At 41.6% G+C, this 14,979-nt stretch overlaps 5 protein-coding genes across 5 annotated transcripts; 1 reads left to right on the forward strand and 4 right to left on the reverse strand.

Moving 5' to 3' along the window:
• Positions 1–61: 61 nt before the first annotated feature.
• OARD1 (ADP-ribose glycohydrolase oard1) lies at positions 62–2,405 on the reverse strand (the record flags this gene model as incomplete). The annotated part of the gene is made up of 10 exons (XM_064821043.1): positions 62–66; positions 124–379; positions 432–769; positions 840–940; positions 997–1,256; positions 1,324–1,548; positions 1,605–1,671; positions 1,728–1,909; positions 1,968–2,119; positions 2,183–2,405. The coding sequence occupies 10 exons, from the start codon at positions 2,403–2,405 to the stop codon at positions 62–64; spliced, it is 1,809 nt and encodes a 602-aa protein (XP_064684963.1).
• Positions 2,406–3,134: 729 nt separating this feature from the next.
• Positions 3,135–4,339, reverse strand: ATC70_001650 (uncharacterized protein; the record flags this gene model as incomplete). The annotated part of the gene is made up of 3 exons (XM_064821044.1): positions 3,135–3,479; positions 3,542–4,053; positions 4,114–4,339. 3 exons carry the CDS (start codon positions 4,337–4,339, stop codon positions 3,135–3,137), a joined length of 1,083 nt encoding a protein of 360 aa, XP_064684964.1.
• Positions 4,340–4,878: 539 nt separating this feature from the next.
• On the reverse strand, positions 4,879–6,346 carry ATC70_001651 (uncharacterized protein; the record flags this gene model as incomplete). Its single annotated transcript, XM_064821045.1, has 3 exons — positions 4,879–5,167; positions 5,229–5,737; positions 5,792–6,346. The coding sequence occupies 3 exons, from the start codon at positions 6,344–6,346 to the stop codon at positions 4,879–4,881; spliced, it is 1,353 nt and encodes a 450-aa protein (XP_064684965.1).
• A 1,693-nt stretch (positions 6,347–8,039) lies between these two features.
• Positions 8,040–10,372, reverse strand: ATC70_001652 (uncharacterized protein; the record flags this gene model as incomplete). Its single annotated transcript, XM_064821046.1, has 3 exons — positions 8,040–8,407; positions 8,468–10,207; positions 10,264–10,372. 3 exons carry the CDS (start codon positions 10,370–10,372, stop codon positions 8,040–8,042), a joined length of 2,217 nt encoding a protein of 738 aa, XP_064684966.1.
• Positions 10,373–10,605: 233 nt separating this feature from the next.
• ATC70_001653 (uncharacterized protein) lies at positions 10,606–14,175 on the forward strand (the record flags this gene model as incomplete). The annotated part of the gene is made up of 10 exons (XM_064821047.1): positions 10,606–10,731; positions 10,781–10,967; positions 11,022–11,173; positions 11,232–12,695; positions 12,753–12,914; positions 12,967–13,107; positions 13,162–13,290; positions 13,349–13,470; positions 13,521–13,733; positions 13,794–14,175. The coding sequence occupies 10 exons, from the start codon at positions 10,606–10,608 to the stop codon at positions 14,173–14,175; spliced, it is 3,078 nt and encodes a 1,025-aa protein (XP_064684967.1).
• Between the last annotated feature and the right edge of the window lie 804 nt (positions 14,176–14,979).

Here is a 14,979-nt window from a genome sequence, read left to right on the forward strand (position 1 = left end):
GAGTGAGTGAGTGAATGGATAATATAGATGATAAAAAACAAAAAGAATTTATAGATGATTATTAAGCTGTAAAGAAAGAGAGTTTAAGTACATGCAAATCGTTTTGTGCCAACTATCACGTACCATTGCTCTCCAAGGCTCTGGTGGCAAAGAACTTGACATCAACATCTGGATCTGCGCTCAGCTTTTCAAGAGTAGGCTTAACAGAGCTTTCAACAAGCTCAGTTGTGCTGGAATCTTTTTTCAATAATGGTATCAAAGTCTCCAATGATTTTGCAACGTTAAAGCGAATGTTGGGAATAGGATCTTTTGACATTTCTGTGATTGTAGGAAGAATGGAATCTTTAACCATCAGAGGAGTCAAAGCTTCAGCCATTGTCTACAAAACTGAGTCAGTCAACATGGCAAAAGCACATAAATGCTACACGTACAGTCAATGCAAAAATAGTCGTCATTCTGTGTAAGTAGTTCTCATCAGTTGTCATCTTCATCACTTCGGGGATAATGGCTGCTTTGGCCCATTCAGCACCAAAAACTTCTGTCAATTTCATCAAATTCACAGTAGCGGCTTCACGAATAGAGAATACAAGATCACGGAGCCAGGACATGCATAATTCCAAAAGCTTCTCCTCAAAGAACTTGCTGCCAAATTGCTTGGCTAAAAGTGGAATATATTCAATGATGGCCAAACGGATGCGCCATTGCTTGTCCTCGGATAATTCAACAATAGCTGGGAGCAATGCCTGGGATACACGCTCAATGCCAATGGCTACATGAAAAGTTGTGTTTGATGAGATTCCATCCTCTATGTGCATCTCTGCTATGCTTTATCTGTTTACCTTTGTTGATGGTCTCCAAGTTGGAAATGACATTTAAACGCACATCAGGAAATTCGTCTGTCAATTGTTGCAAAAACAGGGGTAACAAGTATTCCATGGTGCTATATCAAAGACATTAGTTAAATAACCAACATTGCTGCATGCATGATCCACCTACGCGTCTTGTCCAATGATGGGTGCTAAACCACTAATGTCTTTAGCAAGTGCAGCACGGGCATGCTGATTCTCGTCAGTAACAAGCAACTTGACACAAGGCAAAAGGTCCTCAAGAATCACGGATTTATCCACCAACTTAGCATAGCCAGGCACTTGACTAGCAGCAGCAGTTCTGACTTCGCCTTCAGTATCCTTCAACATGCTGACAAAGGCTGTAGTGAAATTCTCTCTAGCAATATCCTGTCCAAATGCGTCTGCAAGCTGTTGTAAAAAATGCACGTAAGAATCCCTGAGAACTCGACTGATTTTTTTCCCTTCAAAAACCTACCTCGACATATTTGGAAGCAACCATATATCTCACTCTCCAGGCCTTGTCATTTGCCAAATAAATGAAAGCAGATAACAAGAGAGTCTTGGTTTGTTCCTTTGAGAGTTTATTGGCAAGGGCAACTAACACTTCGACTGTCAATAGACGCACGGAATCTTGGTTATCTTTAGACAACTTCTCAAACAAGGGAAGCACATCCTCTGGGGAAGTTTGGCCTACAAGGTTCTACAAGGCTCACATTTCAGCATGTATTTAGAGGAATCAACATGAAATACACTTACCACCAATGCCTTTGCAGCAGATCTTCTCACCATTGGGCTATCATCCTCTGCCAATTGCTTGAACAGACTATACATGCAAGGGATCAGATATCAAATCAGTGGTAAATAATACATCATACTTACGTTTTCAGCTCTTGTTGGAGAGGTTCAGATGCTCTTTTCAAGACGGCAGCATAGAGGCCGGTAGCAGAAGTTCTACTGGTAAACCAATCGCCCACAGTGAGTCTCTTGAGGAGAGGGACAAAGTACTTTTCAACATGTTCCTCGGGTAAAATGTCAGCAATATGACAGAGTGAAGCAACAGCCTAGTGTTCATTGTAAGCACAGCGAAAAAGATTCTCTGTAGTGATAAGTCCAGTTTACCTTGTCTCTGACAGTTGCTTCCTCGACAGCCGCAATGTTCTCCAATGGAGGCAAGAGGTAGTAAGCGTACTCCTTGCCACCAACAGCGTCTACCAGTTTACCCAACTCTTCAGCCAAGGCCAATAAGACGTCGTCCTCATCATCAATGGACTCTATATATATATACAAGTATGAGAACACATACATAAACACGTCCAATAACATGCAAAATTCACCTTGGAGGAAAGGCACAAGCTCAGTTCTGGTTCTCTCGACACCGAGAGCGTTGGCGATAACATCCAGCTTCTTTGTAGAGTTCAGTCTCAAAGCAACATCTTCGTGCTTCAACTCGTCTATCAATGTAGCGACATTGCTGGTTTCCTCGTTGATGGCAGGAGGATCCTCATCCATGAATTCAGTGGGTGGAACTGCAGTGTCAATATCCATGTCGGTAGGCATCTTTGTACTTGAAAATAAATAAAAAGGTTGAAGAAAAAGAAAGAAAACAAAAAAAACCTTTAGTGGAGAAAGTATTAAAGAGTGAACAAACGGTGTGAGTGTGAGTGAAGCATGTAAGCGCAATTATAAAAAAAAGCGAGTCAGTCCATGACGTGTATAGAACATGCTTCCTGTATCAAATGCAGCCGTGGATATACGTTCTTGGCGAGCATCTTGATCTGCTGGTCTCATTGTCGAGGGATCCAGTGCATCAGACAGTGTCTTTATGTAGAAATGTCAGGTCTTGCATGGACATTGGGGGTGCTATCTTTCGCACTAAAGATGGCGGAACCTTGTTCAAACAGCCAAGATGACTATCGACGACGTAACACCAAAGATAATTGATCTACACCTCCAACTATACAAACAAGCAAGACGTCTGTCTTGTTTTGAGCCAAGTAGTTGCAGTCAGCAGTCAATATGATGTCTGGATCGACTTGATGTGGATAATGTCCAAGGATCACCCAATGTCATGATCCAGATCACCAACATTTGACTGTACCCAGTTGCCCTTAGCAACCCCAGGAACAATGGCATAGTAACGCTCTCTAATCAGGTATAATCCTGAGACAATCCGCCAAATCAATAGCAATGCTACAATCAAAATAGCAAAGAAAAATAAAACTATTTGAGTTTATTGTGCTCGTTTAATAAATAATCTAAGGGAATAGGGTAGAGAGAAAAAAAAAGTTAATCGGCAGTGGTAGAGTCAGTAGGTACAGAAGAAGTTTCCTTAGCACTAAGAGAAAGAGGACTGCTGGGTAGCTCATCAGAGCTTGCCTCTTCAGCAGCCTCACTAGTTCCAAAAGAGAATTGTTGAAGCAATGAGCTGCGAAGAGCATCAAAATCGATGGCTGTCTTGGGGATGTCCTTGATGTCACTGGCAATATTCTTGCCAATGTCATCCTTGATAAGATCTCCAATAAGATCTCCAAGATCGACACCAAATTGAGCTTCAGAGTAAACTTGATCTTCTTCCGAGACCTCAACATCAGCAGAACGATGGACCATGACTTGATCCCACATTTCAGGAGCCTAGACATTTAGTGAAAGGGTTAAATCAGTAAGCATTGGGTGGATTGAATGGCTCTACTTACAGCACTGATGGCAGCCTCATCAGCAGAGGCAGAGGCAGAGGCAGAGGCAGCCCAAGCAGAGGAAGCAGATGCATAAGCTTCGCTACGACGGGCCTTCAAGACGGCCTTCACAGAGGCAGCAGGAGGGATATAGTGGATTTCAGAGGCAGAAGCAAAGGCGGATGCAGCATTAAAATCTTGGGCAGAATATTCATTGGAGGCCACAGAGGCGGGAGTAGAAGATTCAGAGTAGCTGCCATCCATATCGTAAATGGCACGCTTGTTATGTTTAAGCTTTGCGTTGGGAGTTGACTTGGCAGCGGCTGAGGATGAGGATGAGGCAGCATCATCAAAACCAATGCTTAAGCCAGCACTCACACTGGGCACTTGAACGCTGGGCAAGGCGACATCGGGCAAATCGACGCTAGGCAACTCGATGACGGGATGAAGCAAACTATCAATAAACTTTCCAAAATCAGCGATAATATCATCAAATATGCTGTCGGCAGTTACAAGCGTTTTTTTATTGCGGACTATCATATATATATATATAGTTAATCATTGGAGCTATATTAAATCGAGGAGATACTTACGGTTCTCAGCCTTGACAATAGCAGCTTGGACCAAGACAGATTCAACAGCAGCCTTATAGACATCCGAGGCAGACGCAGACGCAGCAGCAGAGACAGAAGCAGACGCAGGAATGACTTCAGCGTCTTCCAGACCCATCTTGATCTGCTCAGCAGCCTTGACGTCAAGAGCATTGATGCCCAACACCATAGCAGTTGTCGCAACCATAAATGTAGTAACGTTAACCATGATTAATGACAGTAAATGATGAAAGAAAGGTTAGAACGACTGGTTTAAGGTATCGGCTGTCTCGTATTTATACATGTGCATCGAGACATTCCTTTGGTTTTGGTTCCAAGGTTTTATTGAAATAATTCCAAAGAGCCTACATTTCATGTTTTGTGTATAGATATTGTCGTGGTGTGATTTTTAAACTGGCCGATTTTGTTTGGATGTTTGCATGATACAAGTATGTTGTTATGGCTTGCAATCAGCGACTGATCTTGACTGCTGCATACTCCATGGCTGCTCTCATTTCCTGTGTAGTAGATTACTTGACTAATTGTACACAGAGTTGATTCAGGTGCATTTCAGGACAGATATGAGTATACGAAAAGAGACTAAAAAATGAAATGTTTGCCCCCTTTGTAGATTTAAGAAATTCCTGGCATAAGCATTCTCAATAACATGACACGCCTATCTTGTTGTCAATTTCATTAGACCTGCACATATCAACACTGCATTTAACTTTAAATTAAGGTTATTACTGCAAAAAAGCTTTGAAATGCTTAAAATTGCATTTCCTCTCTAACAATTTTATTAAACGCTTCAGGATTCTCTAAATACATATGATGTCCACCGTTTGGCACTCTAAAGACTTTGGTGTCTACCTTCATGTTTTCTTTGGCTTTTTCAGCTGCTCTGTAATCCATCCAGTCTTGCTCACCGTAGATAAATACTGTTGGCATCTTCAATTCGGATAATCTGTGGAAGAGTGGCCTGCGAGCATAAGCACCAGGAGACAAAATAGCCGCTAATGCAAATTCGCCAGATCCAGTAGACGCTGTAATGTTGTATCTAAAGATGGATAGTTAAGTTTTCAAAGCTGATCAACCAAACGCAGATCAAATGTACTTACAAGTAGTCATAAAGATCATGTTGTTCTCCCTCTGTCAAGTGAGCAAATCGTCTAGAAGTATAGGTGTGGACTAAGCTTGGTCCGAAAGGCCCAATCATGCGGATAATCGACATAGGTGTAACATTACGATCCCAAAGATAGGTGGCCCATGCTGGTATCTTTCTTCTGCCTCCCTCAGGCTGCTTCTGCACTTGTTGGTTGCGATGTTCTTGTTGATTCGCGATATTTTCTGCCACTTCTGCTTCAGCTTGATAAGATGCTCCAATCTCTGATGCTTGCTTTTCTAACGTTTCTTGAGGGTTCTTATCATTGACCATCTTTTGTTGCTCCACTGCGTTCTCTGGGATTCCAGCGGGGGAAACCAAGATCAGCTTCTCCACACGCTCTGGATATTTCAATGCATAGCAAGTGGCAAAATATCCTCCCAGTGAATGACCAAACAGTGTCATTTTCTCTAGTCCAACCTTTGCTCTCCAATCCTCCAACGACTCTACAAAGTGCTCCTCCACCTACATAGCGAATCAATACAAATGATAACACAAAGCGAATATTGAAATACGTACATTCGTGACGATATCGTCCCATGTTTGTGTTGAAGACTTTGTCAAGGTCCATTTTGGTCTTGACGAGCGAGCCATACCGAGCCAATCCAAGGCAAACACTCTCCAGCCCTTTTCTTGCGATAAGCTTTCAAAATTTCTGTAAAAAAATCCCAATCCAGCACCGTATCCATGACACATGACCAGGTTGTGATTGCTTGACTCATTCTTGATGTCATTTATCAGATCTTGCTTGGGCTCTGATTCGAATTCAAAGGGTTTTGCTTGAGACGGTTGCTGCGAAATGTACAACGTATTGATTTGTCTGGCCAGTTTGGAGGAAAAGATATTTTCAGAGTCAATAGAAATACGGCCCACACGGGCATAGATGGGGATGCTTGGTTTAACATCAGGCAAGGCACCGTAGATACGTTTGATGATGCGAGCTTCTGCAATACTGGATGTTTTTTCAGATCGATGCCACCAATTCTTGATGAAATTGAGTCTTGTAGTAGGAGGGATCACTGCAGGCAAAGGGTTTATAACAGAGATATTTGTTTTATCAACGAATTCGGCCATATTCGATAAATGCGTTTCTTACTTTTTGGTAGTAAAACGTTTTGAAAGAAAAGTGAAAAAAGAGGGGTAAATGATTTAACCCTTTATACCTAAAAGCTGGAATACAGAGACTCATATTGCCTAAATTGGCCATCCACGTAATGAGGATGAAGCAAGTTTTATTTTGAGTCATATACTTACGGTAGATACTACTGCGCTTACCAGGTAAGACACTAGACGCTCAAAGCATCTTGTTTATTTTGGGAAAATGCTTTGATCTCTTATATCCTCTATAGAGGCGAGCATTTTAGACCTCATGTCAAGATGATGTAGTAATGCATCGTTCAAAGATTTAATGTTTCTCGGATCGGCTGATGAAAGATTTGCCGACAATGCCTGATTTGGTATAGAATGACGAATCTCTTTCAACCCAAGAACCCAAATCAAGCAGAACCACATGAAAGGAAATTGCGTTGGCAACTGTGGCTACTAAGCTTGACATTTAAGGAATCCAGAGCAGATGAGATATTGCATTCTAGACATGTAAATAGCACCTAAATGTAAGCGCAATAAAACTTATACCGTCGAAGCGCAATCAACAAGCAATGAGCTTTACTGTAAGCTGCATTCCACAGGAGGTCTAACGGATGCAACAGACACTCTGAATGTTTTAATAAGAAAATTAAGCCTCCAAATTGTATCCGATATAAACCTGCATAAAAAAAGCAGAATAAACTAATCTTGCTACACAATGTTACTTGTTTAATGCGTAATTTCTTCCCTGTGGGCATTCAAAAGCATCGTTTACGTTGATGGCAGTGAAAGCATTGATTTTGTCAGCAAAAAATAATTGAATCTCCGGTTGTTGTTTTTTTGTTCAAGATTGGACAAAATTAAAAAATTTCGACTTGGTTGAAGTATTTCGCAAGATTCAACTATAAAAATGTGCTGATCATTTCACGCTCGCTTAAGCCTCCTTGGAGTACTTTTTAAGGCGCATCTAATGGTGCTAATTATAATAGATGTTATGAACAAACCTATTGAGCAATGTTGAAAAGTATGAAATGAGATTTCTGGCCAAAATGTTGAGGTTTTACATATGAAGGTGTCACAAACAAAGTGTCAGGGGCTGCTTTGGATCGAAAACAACATTTTGATTTATTATATGCCATAGTAGAAGTGTTCATTTTTGGGGTTAAAAATGCAATCGTTTGATTTTCTATTAAAATTATGAGGTATCTCTCATGGTTTTGAATCGATTTTCGACGATTTCAAAAAGGTTGGGCAAACGTGTCAGGAAGTAAGTGCTAGTCGAGAGTGATTGTTTGGTATTATTCTGATGGTCTATAGCGACTTGTAGCGCGAGAAAACGCGACCCAAATGCGTCCAGTTTTGGCTGTGATTTGCATAGTTCAGCGTAGTAGGTGGTAATGCTAGTATGCTGTTTGCACAAATCTGAGTTTTTTCTATTGATACAGATAGAAGAGATGTCAAATCCACGTTTCAAATCGCTTAGGGTCGGTATCCATATGAAAGAAAGTGAAATTCAATATGAAACTGCATGTCATGGCAGAGTAAATGCAGTACATGTCAAGACCACCCTGTAAACAAGGCCCACGTAGCACTGCCCTCTTTGCAAAGAATCTACGCTGGCTTGGGCTGCATAAATTAAGAAACTTGATGGATTCAGCTAACGACACTGCAATGTTTTTATTTACGCGTATTCCAATGCTAAAACGAAATCACTGCCCCAGGGAACATGGAAATGAGGGACGCTCTTTTCAAAGCAGGAAAATGGTAATCCAGCATCAGCCAAGAACAACTCACCAGTGACATTACGAGAAGTGCATCCAGTATATGGAGCGCCAAGACACAAGGTCCATTTGGGATTGATGAAAGTATCACTGGCTTGACCATCATTGGGGTTAACACCACTTGGGAACTCGATACTCAGGACAGGTGCCTTGTTGTTGTTGGCCCAGTTCATTTGTAATTTAATAGCAGGTGTGATCTTGAGCATGTCTGAACCTAATAATGCGTCAACAATGATATCGACAGGTGTAGTATATTGATCAGGAAGTTCTAATCAAATGGCATAAGTATCATAAATTCACCGGTACTATAATGTTTTTTTTTTCTTACCATCAAGTGAATACACAATACGAGCACCCGAGAATTTAGCCAATTTCTTGTACTGCTCCACAGTGGCTCCACAATACGTGTCTTCAGACATGCTAATGATGACCTGACAACCACGATTAGCCAAATGACGAGCGGCAGCAATACCTGATTCACCAATAGCGGTGGGACCAGCCAAGATAACGACCACAGGAGCAGCATTATGATTGTCAGGTTGAATACGGCGATGGCCTCCAATTGCCTTCAAAACCATCGTACTGATACCAAAAGCGCCGTTCTCAACTAATTGCGTTTGCGTCAAACCTGTTTCTCTTCCAATCAGCTTTGCAACTTCCATTTGGTTGGCATTGATGCTGGGAATTTGAATGCCACCAGACACTGTTAAGATACGAGCGGCATGGTAGTTAGCAGTATTGCTCTCGACACCATGAAGGTTTTCTACAGATTTGGCCTGTTGCTGTTGTTGATTGGATGAGCCATTTCGTCTCACTCGAGGAGGGATGAGAGAAGCAGGAATACTAGAGGCAGTGGAGGATGAAGAGACAGGTGATAAGGGTTTTGTTTGTTTTGTCAAAGCCTCAATTTGAGGTGAAGACGTGGATCGACTCTTGATAGCAGGTTTTTCATTCAGCACCAATGAATCCAACTTGCTGTTAAGCTGTTGCTGTTGCTGTTGCTGCTGTTGCTGCTGCTGTTGTTGTTGTTGTTGTTGTTGTTTGGGAATATCATTTTGACTGGTGTTGGATTTGGTGGCCTTTTTTTTGATATTAGGCGTAGATGAGTTGCTGCTGCTACTTTGATCTGTGCTTGTTGCTGCTTTTCTGTCATTGGTCTTTTTGACAGTGCCCTTGTTGCCCTTTTCGAAATCTGCATAATCCTCAAATACGACAATCTCCTTGACAGGCTTGATATTTTTTTTACCGCCAAACAATGGCTTCTTGGGTTTGGGGCTCGCTACAGGAGAAGATGTGACGCTGATGATGGCAGGATCCTGGAAAGGCACTTGAGAAGAGGGTGTTTCCTTTTTCTGTTGCTTTTGCTTTTGTGGTTGTCCTTGTTGTTGTTGAGCTGACTGTTGTGGTTGTCCTTGTTGTTGTTGAGCTGACTGTTGTGGTTGCTGTTGTTGTTGTTGCTCTTGAGGCTGTTGTTGGAACAAAGCAGAAGGATCCAACGATTTGAGGCCAGGTTGCTGTTGCTTCTGAAACATATGCTGAAGCATGTTATTGGCAGCAGGCTGAGGTTTGGGTTGTTGCTGTTGCTGGGGAGATTGACCAATTTTCTCAGTATATATGATAGCAGGGTCCATCAGAGTATTAGTGCTATTTATAGGCGATTTATCATTTCTATACATGGGCTCTTGAGTTGATATAATAGCAGGATCTCTTGGCATATTTTGTTGAAACAAGATGGCAGGATCCATGTGCATTGCTCCAACCAGAGGGGAATGCTGCTGATATGGCATTGGATGAAACTGTTGTTGTTGTTGGAACATCAATTGCTGTTGCATCTGGAAATGGTGCTGTTGCTGTGCCATGTGCTGCTGTTGAGCCAGCATGTCTTTGTGCTTTTGTTGCTCTAACTGCTGTTGTTGCTGTTGCTGCTTCTTTTGCAGCTCCTCCTTCTCTGATGGCTGTGGCGTGCTTGTCTTGTTCATGTCGAGCACCTCCAAATCCTTAATATGCGTCGTGTTGATAGGCAAGATGGCTTCTTTGGCGTGATAGCCATTGGCCTGCTCAATGGTAGCTGATACACATCCAACATGAGTAATCAGCTGCACACACTTTCAACTAGCAACTTACCATCCTTCAGCAAGAGATGGCCCTGCTTGTCCTTTCCTTGAATGTAGCCTCTGATAGTGTCATTGTTGTTGAGTACAATCTTTACGAAAACGCCAAGGTATTTATCCATTATCAATTCAACTTTTTCTTTGTTATGATGAGAACACGCGTCTTGATATATATAAGAGAAAGAAGGAAAGAGAGAGAGAGAGAGAGAGAGAGAGTAGGATACAACGAAAGTTTTTCCCTTTTTATACCCATTTCAAATTCATTTCATGTGACGTGGTGAGAGAGCGCAAAGCATCATTGCATCTACAGCAGAAATGTAACCTTCTTTTTCTCTCACTTCCTGCTTGTATAATCATGTCTCTGTTTGATGATTTCTTAGAGTCCACTGAAGCGACAGCAGTAGAAGCAAGATCAACCTTGGACCTGAACAAGCATGAGCAACATGTAGACGATATCAGCAAACCGGTCAAGAGCCCCAAGGTACTCTCGCTGCTGAAATATAAAAATATCATGCTAATTTGAAATGTAGAGAGAAACAGGCTATGTGGCAGCAGGATCCCACAAGGGAGGAGATCCTCTCTTCTCGCTGCAATATGTCCAATTTCAGCTACCTGCGTCATTAGTGTACATGGCAGTAGAGAACAATATACTGGCTGCTGTATTGGATAACTTTCGTATATTGAGAATTGACCTTGATAACCCACTGGAAGTAGACGGTAAATTGCTTGTGTAATGTGAAGTGGAATCCCTGTTTATTTTCTATATGATAGTGGTCGAGATATCCAGAAAGCCAAGCGCCACCAAAGTATTGCAATTGTTTCTTGATCCCACCGGTCGACACATTATCGTAACAACTGACAATGGCGAGAACTACTATCTATTTCACAAATGGAGACGAACCAAGGAATTGGCCAAATTGAAGGTTTCTTTTTTAATGCACAGACCTGTTGCCACCAAGCAAATGACTGATCTTCATGTAGGGCACTGTCATCACCTCCATTGCGTGGAACAAACGAGCCAGTTTATCAGACACATCCACCCGAGAAATACTGATTGGCACCAGCAATGGCATTGTGTACGAAACCTGCTTGGAACCTACAGATGAATTCTTTCGTCGAGAGGAGAAATATTTGATCCAGCTCTATTCGCTGCATGAACCCAACATGCCTATCACTGGCTTGCATTTCGAGCGATTCCCTTCAGACCGTCGCAAGTACCTGATCATGCTATCAACACCCACCCGTCTCTATCACTTTATCGGATCAGTGAAATACACAAGCACCACCACCACCAGCAGTGACCATGATTTACCTGCTGCTGTAGGAGACCGAGCACTATTCGAACTTGTTTTTGCTGAATACAAACACAATCCTGAATTCCAAGCACTACCCAGTGATCTCGACTATAGCAAAATGCAGTTTTTCAACCGATTTCCAGAACTGCAACTCAAGGGAGTGCCACAGACATTTGCTTGGTTGACAGGCGCCGGTATTTATCACGGCAATCTCGACTTTAGTGAAAAGGACGACCATGTCATTACAGACGCCAATTTACTGCCATTCCCCCCAACGACCTATGATGAAGTATCCGGTAACTTAGTCACTGATATACCCATTTCTATCGTGATTACAGAATTTCATTTCATACTGTTGTATGCGGGATACGTGCGAGCAGTTTGCAGACTGAACGACAAGATTGTGTTTGAGGAAGTGATCCCGCTTAACAAGGACGAAGTAGTGCGAGGCTTGGCTGTGGATGACATGAAGCGGACGTATTGGATCTACACCTCAGATGCCATGTATGAGCTGGTGATCAAAGACGAAGACAGAGATGTGTGGAAACTGTACCTGCAGAAGAAGAATTACACAGTGGCATTGCAGTACTGCAAGGAGCAATCGCAACGAACGCAAGTTTATACAGCACACGCACAGGAAGACTTTGATCAGCGTCGTTACATGCAGAGCGCAGAGTATTTCGCCAAGAGTGCCGTGTCGTTTGAAGAAGTCGCCTTGAAATTTACAGAGAAGAAGGAAAGAGACGCATTGAGGTTCTTTTTGATCAATCGACTGGAGAGACTCGGGCCCAACGATAGAACACAAAAGACGCTAATTTCAACATGGCTGGTGCAATTGTATCTGTTTAAGATGAACCAGTTGGAGGATGTGGCAGCGTCAGTCAACTTTACATCCACAGGTGGCACCATGACACAGTCATCCAAATTCTATCAAGATCAGCAACAGAGTATCAAGGACGAATTTCGCTCATTTTTAGAGACATACGGTGTCTATTTACACATCCCCACCACTTACAAACTGATATCGAGCCATGGATTTGGAGCAGAGCTGCTGTACTATGCGTTCTATATTGGTGATTATGAAAAAGTGATTGATAATTGGATATCTGAAAAGAAATGGGACAAGGCAATTGAAACACTGGATGGGCAGGTAATATAAGGGGTGTTGAAAGTAGAGTCGTATTTGATACTAAGAGAGATGGCATAGAACAAGAACGAGTTGTTCTATAAGTTCAGCACTACGCTGATGGAGAATTCACCAGAAAAGGCTGTAAATATGTGGATTAATCACCCCAAGTTGAATCCAAGGCTTCTGATACCCGCTTTGTTACGCTACAACCACTCTACAAGGGAAGATCGAGCATCAGAGGTACGGCAGGTGGACGGTGTATACAGAAATAGGGCTAAATCATCAAAATTAGAACCAAGCCATACGCTATTTATCGTACCAGGTGTCCACACTGGGCAGCACGGACCCTATCATTCATAATTTCCTATTGACATTGTACGCTACACAACCCACAAGCGATGAAACAGCTTTATTGACCTTTTTAAAGAATGAGGTAATAGTCCAGTCTGCACACCTTGTTTGGCATGTCTGCTGACTCAAATGACAGGGCCGAGAAATGCACTATAAGCTGGATTATGCACTGAGAGTGTGCAGCCACAACAATAGAACTCAAAGTTGTGTACATATCTACAGTCAAATGGGGCTGTATGAAGAGGCAGTGGATTTGGCATTAAAGGTAATTTGTGTGCATAGACAGGTGGATGGCACCGTCATTCATTGACTTTTTACGACAGCACCGAGACTTGGATTTGGCACGCATCAATGCAGAGAAACCAGAAGACGATGATGTGTTGCGAAAACGATTATGGATTAGTATTGCCAAATATGTAATTCAGGATAACAAGGACATCAAAAGGTGAGAGCACACTCTACGCAATTGACTGCATACGCTCATACAGTCTTTAGTGCCATGCAATTCCTGAAAAAATGCGACCTACTCAAGATGGAAGACATTCTGCCGTTCTTTCCTGATTTTGTACTTATTGATGACTTTAAAGATGAAATTTGCTCTGCTTTAGAAGAATACAATATCAACATAGAAGATCTGAAAACTGAAATGGATAATGCCACATTGAGCGCCGATCACATTAGACTTGATATACGTAAACTAAAGAAAAGGTAACTGCACTCTACACGATTGTTTATAAGAAAATCTAACTTATTTTTCATGTTCTCAAGATTCGCCATTGTTGAAGAAGATCAGATGTGTTGCTTGTGCGAATACCCATTATTGACGAGACAGTTCTATGTGTTTCCTTGTAACCATGAATATCATGCAGATTGTCTTCGCAACAGAGTCACAAAGCATCTACCTACACGACAGATCAGAAAACTAGCAGATATTCAGGAACAGCTTTCACGCGAGTTCAAATTGGCTAGAACAATGCAGTCTGTGGAGGATGAGAAGGCGATCACTGCTCGGATTGAAGATTTGAGACATCAATTAGACGACATCGTAGCCCATCAATGCGTGATGTGTGGCGATATCATGATCAACTCAATTCATGTGCCTTTCATTGGTGACGAGGAAGCAGATGTAGTGGCAAATTGGGCTATTTAATCACTTTAATTCAAATAAATCCTTTATACCACTCTTTTCTTTTACAAACTGCTCGCTTCCTAATTGACTCCATTGTCTTAATATGATAGCTCTGTGGAATTTGAGGCTTTATAGACTAAAATTCACGGAAAAAAAAAGAATAAAAAAAAACAGTAAAGTCAACTTGATAAAGGTCTATTTTATTATCAAACTGACAGGTGTAAAGTAAAACTGAAGTATCTCTACTGGCCAGGTAGATGACCCTTCTTATATACTATAACAATGGATAAAAGTTCTATTAATTAGATTGACAAATAAGTCAACTGAGATCAACTAATGTCTAATCATGCTAGAAGACAACTCCAGCAAGCTAATCATGATTTAGCTTTGCCTGGATGAATAATTAGGCTCTCATCCGAAGTACTCTGATCTATTCTTTCTATAAGGATAATTAATATCGATCTAGTAGCATGTATCCGATAGGTACAATCTCCTTAGTCTATATCAATAGTACATATCTGAGTGTATATCGCTGAACATACATCTTTAGCATGTTTCTGGATATATGGCATGTCTGTAGCATGTCTCATATACAGTACAAGTCTGTAGTACATAAATTATCTGTAGCTAGTATCACGGATATAAGCATGTGTCTTATAGCGTGAATCATAAAGTGCACATCTGAAGCAACAAGGTCATATTGCATTAATCTTGGTGCTTATCTAGATATGGTAAACATCCGTAATCAATGTTGGAATACAAGTATAAGTCTATAGCGCCATCCATGTCCGTGGTGCCATCTATGGCCTATATCTTATATAGTAT

This window comes from Mucor velutinosus (assembly GCF_035048745.1).
Source record: "Mucor velutinosus strain NIH1002 chromosome Unknown tig00000041, whole genome shotgun sequence".
In the NCBI taxonomy this organism is placed as follows: Eukaryota; Fungi; Mucoromycota; class Mucoromycetes; order Mucorales; family Mucoraceae; genus Mucor; species Mucor velutinosus.